Genomic DNA, 14,286 nt, shown 5'->3' with positions numbered 1-14,286 from the left:
GTATTATACATGAGATCCTATTATACATGAATAAATACGGGTTAAAATCTGCACAGGTCCGTTTTTTTCCCTGTGTGAAGTTAATGCAGTTAGCTGCTGGCTACGTCTAGCTTAGCATTAGCTATCACAAAAATAAAAGTGACCAAATATTTCTGTAATTTACAGCATCTGATAAAGTGCACAGAGCGATCAGCCTGTGATTTTATCAGCAAAAATAAAATGATAATATCAGAAAAGTTTTTTTTTAGCAAAGTATAAATTTATTGCATCCTAAAAAATATTGAGATCAGTATTTTGTCAGATTAGTTTCAGCATAAAACAGAGAAACCAGAACAAATACTGTCGCCATCTGTTATTTATTAATGTTATTTCATGGTATTTTCTTCGATTTTTACAGCTGACTGACTTCAGCTGGCAGTAAAAATAAATAAATAATCCATCTTCACATCTTATAATTCAGCAGCTGAGAGTCAGGGTCAGCAGGTAGGGACAAAGCTCTGTGGCTCAGGTGAGTGATGATGATGATGATGATGAAGGTGCTGCTGGGAAATTATGAATAAAATCAAAAAAGTTTACTCAAATCTATATTTATTTTAAATCCATTCTAGTCAGTGTGTGATCTTCATGAAATACATTCTGATTTAAAGGCATAATCACTTAAAAAAACAAATAAGATAAAAAATTTAAAATGCCGTATTTATTCATGTAAAATACGATCTCAAGTATAATATGATCACTTTTTGAGCTTACAAAGCGTAAAAACCTTATTAAAATAAACCTGTGTATAATACTATCCCCTCACTTTATGAATAAATTTTAGGGTTAAATTTCTAGTATTAAACATGAATAACTACAGTAATTAAAATAAACAGTATGAAAACAATATCCCCGCTTCGCGTGGGGGGATCATAATAAAGATGGATGACTGTCCATCTTTCTCAGTGTGAATACTGTAAACCAGGGCCACTCAACTGGCGGCCCGCAAGCCGGATGTGGCCCGCGATTGACTCAAGTTCGGCCCGCCAATTGGTTCATTCATCTCAAACCCCTGTTTTCTACGTTAATTGCTCTAAGTTCTTTTAGTTTAAACATAGACATGTTTGGTGTCTACAGAAGGTCAGAATCTTTGCTACAAGCTGGTAAAAACCATTTCTATATAAATATTCAAGACAGTTAAAATTACAAGAAGTTGAAGATAAAACTATGAAAGTGAAAATAAAATTGTTTTAAAAATTTTGGCAAATCAGAGCTGTCAAAATAATATTTGTGTTAAATAGGAGGCAGAATGTGTTCTGTTTATTTATCACTAGTTTTATAGGGTTCTGTATGTTCATAATTAAATGCAGCAAAATAAACCATTTCAAAGGTAACATACATTTAAAATACTTGGTTTATTTACATAATGACTTTGGCTGGGCCCCTGAGCTGTTGACCTGCAGTAACTGTGGCTCCCGGAGCAATTTAGTTGAATATTCCCGCTGTAAACATTTAGGAAATGTAATCTGTATACAATAACTGTGGTTAATACAGACATAGCTGCACATCTGGAAAACAGTCATTTCCTCCCAGCATTAACACATTCAGATTAAAGCATAAATTAGTATTAATCTCATTGGAACGTTCCTGTGACCGTGGTATAATCCCAGCTGATTACTCTGTAACAAAGTGTGGATCAGATTAGATTAAAAACTTCTCTTCCACTCTCACACTCCCGATGTGTTCTGCTTCACTCCGTTTGGTTTGAGTCGCTCTGCGTTTGGTCCAGTCTGACGGATGCTGGAGCATGTCCTCTGTGTCTGTGTCACATGTTGCCACTGGGGGGTGGAGGTGGGTGGGGTTCTGCTGGGTGGGGGGCGGGTTCTGAGTGTTGTCCGTTGGCATGGCAACCTGCGGCCCTGGTCCAGTGTGGAATGGCGTTGAAGGAATGCGGCGGGGGCGGGATGCTGCCTGCATGCTGGCTCGGTTCTGACGCTGCGCATGGTGGTGCTGTTGGAGTCCGCGGGCCGGGCAGCATGTGGACCTCCCCTTGTTTCACACAGTGGCCTGTCAGTAACGGTTAGCCCTTCTCTCCTTTCCACCCCTGCCTGGCTTTGTAAAGGCCAACAAGCAGGTGGGTTGTCATGAAGACACCGCGCCCTCCTCTCCCTCCCTCCCTCCGCCCATCACAAGTAGGAGACAGACCACATACTGACACAAACACACACCAGGGACGGTTCTAGGTTCCTCATGTCCTTTCCTAATGAGGTTCCTTTGCAGATTTTAATTATTGTAGCTCATAAATAAAAAAAATAAATTAATATTATTTTAATAATTTAATAGTATTTTGTAAACATGAATAAATGAGTCTTTAATAGTTACATAAATTATTGAACAAATTGTACTGTGTAAATCAAACAGTGCAGTTCAAAAGATTTTACGCCAGTAGTTTTGATGTGCAGTCCTGAAATGTGGGTCTGCACTTAATGTAATCAAAACACTTTGCTGAATCTTCCATCAACCATGTAGTATTTAGAGGTTTGGGTGTGGTGGTCATTAGGGCTGTGCGGTATATGTGAGAGATGGTAGAAACCATATAAAGTTGGCCTACGGTAGAAAATGACCCTCTGCCGTCCTGTCATCAGTTACATCATCGCGCCTGTCAACAGGGCTGTGAGCGCAGAGACAACTGAGCAGGAGGACTTCCAAATATTCTGAAAATAAATGAAGAAATACGGTGTTTTAAAACACGTATAGAGAATAAATCCTCAAAATTTCCCCCTCCCGTTGTAGAAAAGTTACGTCATGTCATGGGATTGTTTTCTCCCTCCCTCCCGCTGCACGCCGCGCAGAGCGAAGCTTTAACAACCGTAGTTTTTTACACCCAAGTTGTCGGAGAAAAAAACTTGTGTTTTTATGTATTGTTACTCACAGAGATGATAAAAAAAGATGTGGATGTTCAGTCATAAATCCATTTTGTTAATGTAACAGTCGGCTTCTGCTCTGAGCGCAGCAGAGCAGCAGCTAAGTTCAGCTCGTTGTATGGCAGGCAGATATTACATTTATTTGGTTTCACCACACTTACATTCCAGTTTTCTGAAATTGTTTTATGACAGGACTATGTGCAAGGCCCTGTCACATTATAACATTTTAGGCAAATTGTGCCAACTTAGAATTTTTTTATGTCTAAGTTACTAATTTTACTTGAAGAACTGGTTATGACATCCACTTTATTTTGATACTGAAAATTTGAGAAACCGTTTTGTAATATATATAAAACATTCCTTTATACTTCCGTTATGTTCATTTGCACTACAGCAAAAAATGCTGGGTTTGATTATGATTACAGTTTTCTTCAAAACAAATGCTCTAAAAATTACATAACCTTTGCTTTTCATGAAAATTTTCTACTGCGAAATATACTGTTACCGTGAAAGGATTCACCGTGAGGTCATACCGCCCAGCCCTAGTGGTCATACAACCTTACCAAACAAGAAATAATTATGTAGCTAGACATTTAAAATTGGTTTATGGGAATAGTTTGGTTAATAGTCTTTTTTTTTTTTTTTTGCGAGAATAGGTTTATTACACCAGAAGTGATTATGTTTCATTATTTAATCAGTCTTTGGTAGAACACTTTGTGCCTTCATGCAGGACCTGATGCACTGGCACATTTCAGAACTCTTTGTTCTGTCTGAGAACAAGCTGTCAGGGAAAAGAGACAGGTTTAGTACAAAGATGTATTCGTTACGACCCACACATACAATTCAGTATTGAGATTAAAGAAACTCAAATCTAGCCCTCTAATATTAAAGGTTACTGTAAATCCAATCCCCTATGTAGCTTTTTTTTTTACTCTTGTCTGAACTTAAAAGGTTGAAAAACCAGCGAGTCTCATGTTTTAAAAGTTTAGAAATCCCCACTTCCTGGTTGATGTACTGTCTAACGGAGGAGGACGAGGGAGGGCTCTGGAGACCCTCTGAACATCTCCACTGCTACTCTTTACAGACGAGATGAACGACCATCAGAACACGCTGTCCTACGTCCTCATCAATCCTCCTCCGGACACCATGCTGGAGCTCAACGACATCGTGTAAGACAGGCTTTTTACTTTTACTAACGTCCAGTTTTGTGTTGACTGTTTGTTGCTGCACACATTTCTGCAGGGTCGCTGTAAATAAAAGTACTCTAAATGAATTAAAATATAATGTTAACACTCCACGGTTATAAATAAAGGGGAGCAAGTCAGTAAAACATAATACAACCTTGTAAAAAGCTACTCATCATGTACCCAGTAAGTAGCTGGTATACACTCTACTGGCTTTAAAGTACCTGTGACATGCATAAAAAGTCAAAGAAAACATTTTTATGTTTAAGAAATTTGGCACAGTACAAATGATTTTACCCATTTTGTCACATAACTGGCATATTTTCTTTTGGACTTGGCTCAAAGTGAAACAGGAAGTGACATCAAAGGGGAACTTTTTAAGAAAATTAACTTTCCATTCGTGGTTTTTTGTATTAATATTATTTGAACTCTGACTCTTTATCTCTCTGATAGTGACTCAAAATAATGTAAAATGCACCAGATTCTTCTCTACAGTCTGTGTTGTCAGCTGTTGACTTATAGACATTCCCCTTTGACATCACTTCCTGTTACTGTGCAAATATCTCAAAAACTGTTCATGTCAGTGGTGTGTTTTTTATTTTTTTATTTTTTTGCAATATGTTATTAATGTTATCTTTCCAAAAATGCTTTCATGTTTATTACAAACATTTGAAGTCAGAGGCACTTTAAAACGTGTTGCAACTAGTATCTGAAACCCAAACATTGTTTAATCCGTGAGAAACCCTGGCAGGTTGATGATACCATAAACTGACAGGACAAATAATATGGGTTTTTGTCCTTCCAGGTACATTATCCGCTCTGACCCACTGGCACATATGCCAGAGGACTCACAGATGGGACAGGCTCGCAACACCAGGAACCAGCAGGACTTTGGTACAGAGACAAAGGATGAGACCCACCTTTGAAACGATCTGTCCTCGACGCCATGACTCTTAACCTCAAAGCCCCTACAGGGCCGACGGGAATCGTGTTTCACACAAACAAAGGCTTCGATGAGCCAATGAACAGCTGTTCACAGTGAATGTGCTTTACGTGTCTCTCAACCTCAGACCGGAACCAATCTCCATCTTTACAGGTGGCCCTGAGAGACCTGATGTTTTCCACGGAGCTGCTAAAGGAGGATGCATGAAGAGTGCCTAGTCATTGACCACGACGACTCGCAAAACACCCGCCATAGTAACACGTAGTCCTCGTAAAACTGAGAACCTGAAATCCTCTTCCTCTACCCCACAGACAGGGTAAAAACAAAAAAAACATTCTCTGCAAATTCCTGAAACTATTGCATCATAGAACTCCACGTTTCATGCCACGACTCAGGCAGACTCTTTTCGCCTGTTTCTGCCTACACTTAAAAAATACCTGGAACTTGGGGTAACTAGAACCTAAACGAATCCTACACATCTTACAATTACAATGTTTTTTAAACTCACTTAAATGTTTTTAATTTTTACCTTGTGAAGAATTTAGCAGGAACTTGCACTTTTTTATTTATTACATGCTCTAATTTATTCTGTCAGACTTATCAAACAGGACCGGGATTTATTTTGTGAACAAGCACAAACCTTTCCTTTCCCCCCCCAGTGATTGCACACCTTGTAGTGGCACCTTTTATTAGCCAAGTCAGCATTTTTCCCCCTCTTCGGTTGTGCTCATTGGAAACTGAATATTGTTAAAATATTTCACTGTCAGAACTCTTGTCTGCTCCACAGTACGTGCCATTTTGTGTACCCTTTTAATTTGTAAATATTGTTGTAGTATTTATTCATGATTTGCCATGATGCGTCTGTTTTTGTGGAACCGATGTTTTCCATTTCAGAACCTGACTGAAACAAATGCTGCTGCAGCAAAAAGAAACTGTTACATGAAAGTTTGTATGAAGAATTCATTTTTAAAGTTTGTTTTAGCGTTCAGAAGCAGCTGTGTGTTGCATTACACTATTGATCATATGGCTCATTTTGAGTTTTTAGAAGCTGCTTTTGTCTGACATTTGAGCTAYTTTTGTTTGAGACAAAAAAATGTATTTATTTGTTTTCCACCTGTAAAACATCACTGGATARTTAATTAGTATGGTTGAGGAAGCTATTTTGAAAATTTACTAAATTGAAAGTAAGACTTGAGTTTAGAAAAAAATCTGAAATTTTTGCATTCGTGAGATTAGTTTAGCTTAGCTTAGCATGTTGTTACWGGAAGCTCAAAGTGGCTAAAAGCTAAACTTTATATTTCTGATTTTTACTGAATTCATTGTTTTTTCCCCCATAATTTCTTGTTAAAAGATGTTTTTTTAGAACAACCTAAATCTGTTTTGCATTGTTACATTGCAGTGTTTCTGCTAAGCTAAGCTAAGCTAAGCTAAATGTAGCTTCATGCCTACTTTTAAAAGGTGGATGTAACCACTGTAGCATCATACTGGTTCATAAACTGCCATTTTAAGACTGAGATTATCTTTTTTTAATCTTGACCCTTTTGGATACTAAAAAATTTAAGAAAAATCTTTTAGACTAAATATTTATTTGATAGATAGTTAGCATGTTCAGCTTCTATTAACCTCGCTAAAAGATTCTATGTGACTGGAAAATAAATATCTTAATCTCACAGAATATCAATGTGAATGAAAATTTTTAGTATTTTTACCAGATTAGTGAATAATTTGAATAGGAGTCTACAGGAGGCCAACATGTTGCACTTTAACTTAGGCAGATCCTGTGGTTACATCCATCATGAAGGCAGCCATTTTTAACATGTAATACTCAACATATCACTGTTATTTTTGACAGGTTCATATCAACTGTTTTAATTCTGACATCTTAAGTGATAATTGTAATAATCTGCATCAGTTAATGCAGTTTTGTTCCACTTCGCTGGTTTTATCTTTGAGTTTTCTCGTTTGAAAGAGAACTAGCAGGATGTTTTGCACAGAATCAAGTCTTATTGTTCGTGATGCATTTCCAATTTTATCTTGGAAAGAAGGTATTTTGTGTTGCTGCAGGCCTTTTATTAGAGGAATGCAACAGTGTCAGTGTTTTTGAATAAGTGCATTTTCATCCGTCTCTTAGGTTTACTCACTGTAAATAAGAACTTTATACGGTTCTTGTCATGAGAAATGAAGAGAACTTGAACTATTTTTGCACTAAGCTCTGTGGCGATGTGTATACAGCATGACCCTTTAATCTAAATTTGTAGAACGMTGACAGTATTCAGTCCATTCATACATATAAAACAGTCAACTCACAGGAACTCATCATGAGTCACCCTGCAGGTTTTGGCAGAATTTTTTTTTTTCCAGCGAGGCATTTCTCTTTTTCATCTCAAATAATCCCAAAGCAATGGAAGATGGACTGTTTTGTTTTTGATACGTGGGGGGTTTACAGAATCACACTAGATCTTTGCCTAACTGTTCCTTAAACATGTCAGTTTTCAGGACAAAGGAGCCGAGCAGAGAAAACCTGCAATGAAGGATAAATTCATCCACTCATCTTCTAAAGTCCTCACTAAAGTCTGATATCCAGACTTAAAAAAAAAAAAAAAAACTAAACAAAAGAAGGGCATGTTGTCTCTTAAAAGCATGTTTTGATAAAAAAGCTTGCCAAGAAGGAAACTTTTCAAACAGTTAGCAGGACATTGCTCAACAAAAACCCCTAACTGAGTCAGCTGCTTGCAACTTGGAGCCATTATTTGATACTTATATGAATGGAACATGCATGTTACCAAGAAGCCAATGTACTGTGTTTACCTTCACTTTGTTTTTTTTATTTTGAGTCTTCGTCTGCAAGAGGTCAATCCATTTTGTACTATTTCTATCGAGAAATGTTCTTCTGCACAAAGATATGAACAAATAAATGCTGCATGCAGCCACACACTCTGACAAAATGGTTTTATTTGACCTCAGAATGAYAATTAGAAACCGTTTCTCTGTAAAACAATGTGTGTACTGAGAGGGTTCACAGAAAACATTTTCACTGAGGGCCACGTGAGCGTTATGACGGCCCTGGAAGGACTAGTTGTAAATTATTTTGAGGTTTGTGTTTAACTTTGACTAAACGCCTTATTTGTCGTATTGCTRCGGCTGAGCACGACTAGCAAACAATAACTGAGCTCTGCCTGGTATTTCTTTCATCGAAAAAGTTAAACACTGAAAAGTGCTGCATGTACAACTGGCTAAGTGTGGACTAAATACAGAAACACTATTAAGTTTTWTTTCTTTTTAGTTTTACTCACTGTTGAGTTGTGAGTAGCTGCTCACTTTAATTCTGAACTTTCCCACATGGGATTCCCACTAGCGGAGTGTTCCAGTTTAAGTGTACGATTTGTAAGTGGGAAATTCCCACTTCCCTGTCAAAGCAAAAAAATAAATAAAATAGCTGGCGAAAATGCATTTAATGGAAAATTTACATTTTGCTGGCTGCCAACTACTTTTAAACCCTGTGCCCCTCCACCTAGTGGTGGGATGCTGTCATTTTGTGGGTAAAATAATCAGTGTTGTATAAAGTACCACAAAATGATACATGAGTAAAAGGACAAGTATCTTGCCAAAAAATTACTTTGGTAAAAGTTAAAGTCTCCTTTAGGAATATTACTTGAGTAAAAATCTTAAAGTATCTGATATTTTTTGTACTTAAGTAAAAGTATTGATTTAAAGTGAGCAGTTCGATTTTCTGTATGACATTTATTAGGAGGTGACCTCCCCAAAAAATGCAGAAATGACTATATCGTATTAAAATCATTAATTTGTTAAATTTAGGATGCACTAATCAAGCTGTTATATACATATAACGAGGCTGCCCAAACTTTTTCTCCAAAATAAAAATCTAACCGCGGGCTGCGGCCAAATGCAATAAATTAATTCATGAAATACAACTACTTCTTTAAGTACAGCCCTTTTATTTTAATGATTATGTCCTGCTGGAGTGTGACATGATTTGTTTGTGTAGAAACTTATACGGTATCAGAATTTTATATATTTATTATATTATTACTTCTCATTCAACCACAATTAAACTCACTCTATCTAGGAGGCACARTTTAWATGGATAGTATTTTTTAAAGTAACAAGTTGGAATGAAAACAAGCAAAAATGAAGTAAAAGTAACAACTTTCTACTTCCTGCCTTTTTAATAAAATGTAAGGAGTAGAAGTAAAAAAGTACAGATGCCCAAAAATTATACTTAAGTAAAGAAGTATTTGTACTTAGTCACTTTAAAACTCTGAAAATAATCAACATGCACTGTGGGAGATGTAGTTTATGGAAAATACTGGCTATAAAGCAGCTTATTTTAAAGACATTAATATATCTTTGAAGCTCTCGCGGACCATATAAAATGCAGCGGCTGGCCACAYTTGGCCCATGGGCCTTAAGTTTGACACGTGACATAATTATTTTACTCTGGAAAGTGTCTGAAACCGCTTTTTTAGAGGTTTTTAACACACAGATATAAGAGTTTAAGATGAATATAGTTTGACCTCCTAAAACTGTGCATAATGTCACACATGACGCGTCTAGTCTAACAAATGGTTCTGATAGCTGTAGCAGGTAAATGTGTTTCACCGCCGCTGCTTGTTGATGTGCATCTGCTTCCACCTTTCTCGGGTCCAGCGCCCGTTGTTCTGAGCCACCTCGTGCAGCAGGTTCACAAAGACGTACTCGTTCCCGGACAGCAGCGTTTCGTCGTCCGGCGAGGTGCCACCGGAGGGCGCCTTCGACGCGACAGCCCTGKTTTCTGCCCTCTGCCTGCTGGCCACACAACGCTTTGGCCCCTTCCTTACATCTGCCTTGCTGCTGCTGCTCTGGTGGGCAGGGTTTCCTCCACATTTCAGCTCTTCGTTGTGACGGACGTCTGCGCTCGTTTGTCTCAGAGGAACTTGGTCCAGAAGCTTTCTTTCCTCCTTTTCCAGCTCATTGACAGAAGGCCTGTTTGTGTTGAAAACAGTGTCTCTTTGGCCCATTTGAGTTTGCTCTTCTCTTTCGGGGATCTTGTTGACAATCGTCTCCACTTCGTCTGAGAGCTTCAGAGTCACGTTTTGTGTCCAAACAGCAGAACTCTCGGCCTCCTGCTCCTCTTTCATTTCACATCTGGCCCGCCACTGAGCTGCAGACGGAGGCCAGGKGGAAACCCTCCTCATAACTTTACCCCTCTGTTGGTTCTCGCCTGGACCTGGACCTGCAGTAGACTCWTCAGAAGTGGGTTTGTTCTGGACTGTGCCAATGCTCAGATAAGGATCAGTTTCAGTGTTGGCGTAAACACAGTCTGGGTTTTCATAMAGATCATCAGAATTCTCTYGTTTCTCAAACWCTGACATCGAGTCCGTGGCTGTGAACTCGTCAGAGAGGATTTCTCTTGGTTTGGTTACCAGTTCCTTCCTTCCCGGGGTTCCTGAACCGTCTGATGGAGCCTCTGTCTCAGTTTGGATGTTAACTTCATCTTTTGGCAGGCAGAATGGAGATGTGAGGATGACGGCGTTCGCAGACTTGGCTCTGACCCCGCAAAACGATTTCATCCGAGTCACCTCCGAGTACCTGATCTGAGAGCATCCTGCAGACCGGTCAGGACTTGACCTGCCCTCTTCCTCCAGCTTTTTCTCCTCCTTWTCCTCGTTCGGACATTCGGGCATCACGGTTTTCTTGCTGCGTTTTCTTATCCGCAGCCCTGCCGTGAAACATGAGGCAAGCAGCAGCACGGAGAGCACCACTGCAGAGGAGAAATATCTTAAAGCCAAGCTGGTATTTTCTCCCACAACAATYAAACTAAAGTTTTTAGAAAGAATAAAAACATACCAATCACAATAATGAGAGTGCGAACTTTTGTATCTGGGAGTTGAAATGGAAATATTAAAAAAGGCAGATTATTATTACTCAGGAGTTAAAAACAAACAAAGATAATAAGAACTGAACGTACTGGACGTGTTGGTGGGTTTCATGTCGGTGCAGTTTGTACCTGGAGGTGATGTCACATGATTTTCTGAAAACAACAACTAAACAGGTTCACAAAATCCTTCAACATCAGATAAAAGCATTAAAAACCTTCCTGAGTTTTATATAAATTATATTAAAAAATAAAAAATAAAAAAAGCGACACTAATTAAATTCTGTCTCTTTGGCGCCACCTGCTGGTAAAACACCGTTAAAGATTTTCAGGATGACTCACTGAGTTTATTACTGCAGAAACTGGACAACCAATCAGAAGCACAGTCTAATCTGATTTTTTTCATTATATGTTAAAATAAACTGATAAAGTATAACAATAAATAAACGAGAACACAACAATCCTTATGCACAAACTGTAACAAAGGAAAGAGACCTTTTCAGTGGTTAGAAATAAAATCTATTTTTAACCACATGATGGTGCTATTAGACCAGAAATTTACAGTTAAACTCAAGAAATTTACATTTGGTTCATTTACAACTCTACTTTYACATATGTATGTTAAAGAAAATTATATTAAAATTATACTACAATGATTTTAGGAAGCAGGAAGATAAAAAAAATCATACTTTAATAATTATGCTTAGCCCCAGTTAGTGATGCTAAAAGTTAATGTTGCTGTTATTTTAAGAACGAGGAAGACGTACCTGTGGATGAAGGTGTTGGTGCATCGGGGGGTTTGGTTTCTTCACAAGCCTCTGATGATGATGATGATGATGATGATGATGATGACGATGATGATGAAGGAGTGACTAAAAATCAAAGAGACTGCAGAAACTTAACATTTAAAACAATTCAAAGAGAAGAAGAGTGAAACGTACCGGGGTGAGAGGAGACTGTCGGAGGTGGAGGATCAGTAGGTCTGGACTGAAACGGGGTTTCAGTCTTTGATGACGGGTTTAGAGGACTAGATGACTCAGGTTTTGCTGCAGGAAGCAAAGAGACTGTTTTTGACCCATTTTGTAAATACAAATATCTTAMGAGGATTTACTTTGAAGCATCCAAGTGAAGCAGGAAGTGAGGGAGAACAGGTGTACCAGGGGATGCGGTCGGTGTTTTGGAGGGAGTTTGTGTTGTTGGTGGACAGATGGAGACGTTCCACACAGGCTGACCCCTCAGAGGTGGAGGACTCCCACAAGTAACACCCACCGATTCATTCAGCTGATTTCGTCTCTTCAGCTCTGAGGACACGTGAAGCTTTAAGTTTGTTCTCACGTTTATAACTCACTTCCATGAATCACAAACCTTTAATGGAGGTAATGAAGTCTTCGGCATCACAGGAGCAGTTCCAGGGGTTCTTATCCAGCCTGATGAACCGGAGAGAACCCAGTGACCTGAAGATCTGCGGCGAGACCCACGTCAGCTGGTTCTCAGACAAATCCAGGTCAGCCAGCAGGATCTGGGATCTGAAACTGTTCGGGTGAATGCTTYGGATCCTGTTCTTCCTCAGGCTGAGCGCTGTGAGGTTTGTGAGTCCGTCCAGCATGGACCCGTTCAAACCTTCAACCAGGTTCCCTGCGAGTYGGAGGTCTCTGAGGACCCCAAGGTTCCTGAACCAGGTTGGACTGATCTGCGACAGCAGGTTACCGTCTAAATGAAGGAGTTGGAGGTTTGAAAAGGAGCCGAAAGCGTTTTCGGCGATTTCGGTGATGCCAGCGTCCTCACCGGTGAGGCGAGTGACTGAGGCGAGCTTTTCACTCTGCAGCACCGAGGAGTTGATTTCTCCAACATTACGCATTAAAACAGCCATGGTTGAACAGCCAGGTTCAAAGTCTAAACAGAAAAAAAATGTATTTACTTCAGCAACTCAAGCACTTACGCAACAAAAGTTCACCTCTTTTTCCAAAACTATGAAAAATCAGTGACAATTTATTGAAAATTAGTAATAAATTTTACTGCAGAAACCACWTTCTTGTGGATTTATGAAGTTTTAAAAAGGAGACATATCATGCTTTTAAATCCTTCCTATATTAAGTGCTCCATCCTCCTTGAGCAAATCAGTATCACAGCATGAYACTACCACCACCGTGCCTCACCCCGACTCCTCTAATCAACAACCTGCCTGAAACAGTAAATATTTGTAGGATGTCTCTTTAAATTCTGCTGTTTAAAATATATGTTTTCTGAGTCATGAGGTAAACTGTCGTACTCTTCTTTCAGTCCCGACTAACTTCGTGCACAAATTTGCGTTGTTGTTGAGAGGAGCAGAGCTGCTGCTGCCGGCTCTGTTCTTCCTAAAATCATGTGATTTGTGTCAAGTTTCTTAAATCTAAATGTATTCTTTGACTTTTTGCATTTGAAGGATTTGCACGTCACAGTGACTTTACATGTTTTTAATAACCGAGTAAGAAAAAGATACAGCAGCACATTTTGTAACCCACAGTTTAGTTTTTTTCAAGCAAAAATACTCTTATAAATATTAAAGAGTCTAACTGATGGTAAATATAGGTTTATATAAGTGTATTATTTAATCACTCAATCAACATTTGCTATTACATCTCTTTACAAGCAAAAAAAATGAGATGAAAAACTGAGGATTGTGAGGTTCCAACATGATGAGCATTACAAAGTTGATAAAAGCATGGCACACTCTGTCTTTCCTTCATTTAAAAACAGGAAGTTTTGTTCGAGCCACYGTTTAATGTCAACGATGCAGAAATAGGTCCTCTAAGCTTCATGGGTAAATAAATCAGAAAGTCGTCAGCGTAACAGTGGAGAAAAAAGGTGCCGCATTTAAAAAGAAAACTTCCCACAAAGTAAAATCTCTAGATGAGAGTTTCTTTAAAGTTTTGTTTCTCACTTTTCTCAATGAGACCATTTAAAAATAAACTTTCATAAAAGAACAAACACTTTATTTTTTAGTAGTTTTTACTGTGTGGCCTTGTTTTCAGACATGCCATAAAAATGAGCATTTCTGGGTTGTAAAAAAATTTATGGCAGCTTTTCTTTACCTGTTAGACAAAAGGTGTCAACGTGTCCCGTTGAGTCAGAACAGATTTACTCAAACTGAAAACGTTGTGAGAATTTGTTTTCTACTTTAAAATAATCAGCTGTTTCCAAGAAGGRTCTACATTTTTTGAAAACTGGTGCTGTATAGTAATATTTSTGAATGTAGTGAAATGTTGAAAGATTTCATGGAATTCCCATGTATTTCAATGGGAGCAAAAATTGTTCAAAATTTTTTAAAGGCACACTGTGTAGGATTTGTTGTTTTCAGCGACATCTAGTGGCTGAGTGGTTGAATCATCCTCCCTGGTCCTCCCC

General features: G+C 38.6%; 2 protein-coding genes across 3 annotated transcripts in view; one reads left to right on the top strand and one right to left on the bottom strand.

The window, feature by feature from the left end:
* The window catches only part of kcnt1b (potassium sodium-activated channel subfamily T member 1b), a gene marked incomplete in the record, with an annotated part of 77,127 nt that extends 69,168 nt beyond the window's left edge, over positions 1 to 7,959 (top strand). Inside the window, 2 exon segments of the mRNA XM_014024014.1 lie at positions 3,985 to 4,069; positions 4,890 to 7,959. Of these exon segments, the coding sequence (XP_013879468.1) occupies positions 3,985 to 4,069; positions 4,890 to 5,010 (206 nt within the window).
* Positions 7,960 to 9,335: 1,376 nt separating this feature from the next.
* Positions 9,336 to 14,286, bottom strand: part of LOC106528759 (muscle M-line assembly protein unc-89) — a 6,656-nt gene continuing 1,705 nt past the window's right edge. For both annotated transcript variants that reach the window (XM_014024013.1, XM_014024012.1), the window contains 7 exons: positions 12,268 to 12,795; positions 12,060 to 12,203; positions 11,844 to 11,948; positions 11,670 to 11,774; positions 10,996 to 11,058; positions 10,875 to 10,907; positions 9,336 to 10,788 (listed from right to left, as the gene is read on the bottom strand). In XM_014024013.1, coding sequence (XP_013879467.1) covers positions 9,644 to 10,788; positions 10,875 to 10,907; positions 10,996 to 11,058; positions 11,670 to 11,774; positions 11,844 to 11,948; positions 12,060 to 12,203; positions 12,268 to 12,795 — 2,123 coding nt within the window. In that variant the 3' untranslated portion in view covers positions 9,336 to 9,643. The remainder of the gene's footprint in view (positions 10,789 to 10,874; positions 10,908 to 10,995; positions 11,059 to 11,669; positions 11,775 to 11,843; positions 11,949 to 12,059; positions 12,204 to 12,267; positions 12,796 to 14,286) is intronic.

The sequence above is a fragment of the Austrofundulus limnaeus genome, unplaced genomic scaffold (genome assembly GCF_001266775.1).
Source record: "Austrofundulus limnaeus strain Quisiro unplaced genomic scaffold, Austrofundulus_limnaeus-1.0 Scaffold403, whole genome shotgun sequence".
Classification (NCBI taxonomy): Eukaryota; Metazoa; Chordata; class Actinopteri; order Cyprinodontiformes; family Rivulidae; genus Austrofundulus; species Austrofundulus limnaeus.
The sequence above is the reverse complement of the archived record's forward strand: the minus strand, read 5'-3'. Positions and strand labels throughout refer to the sequence as shown.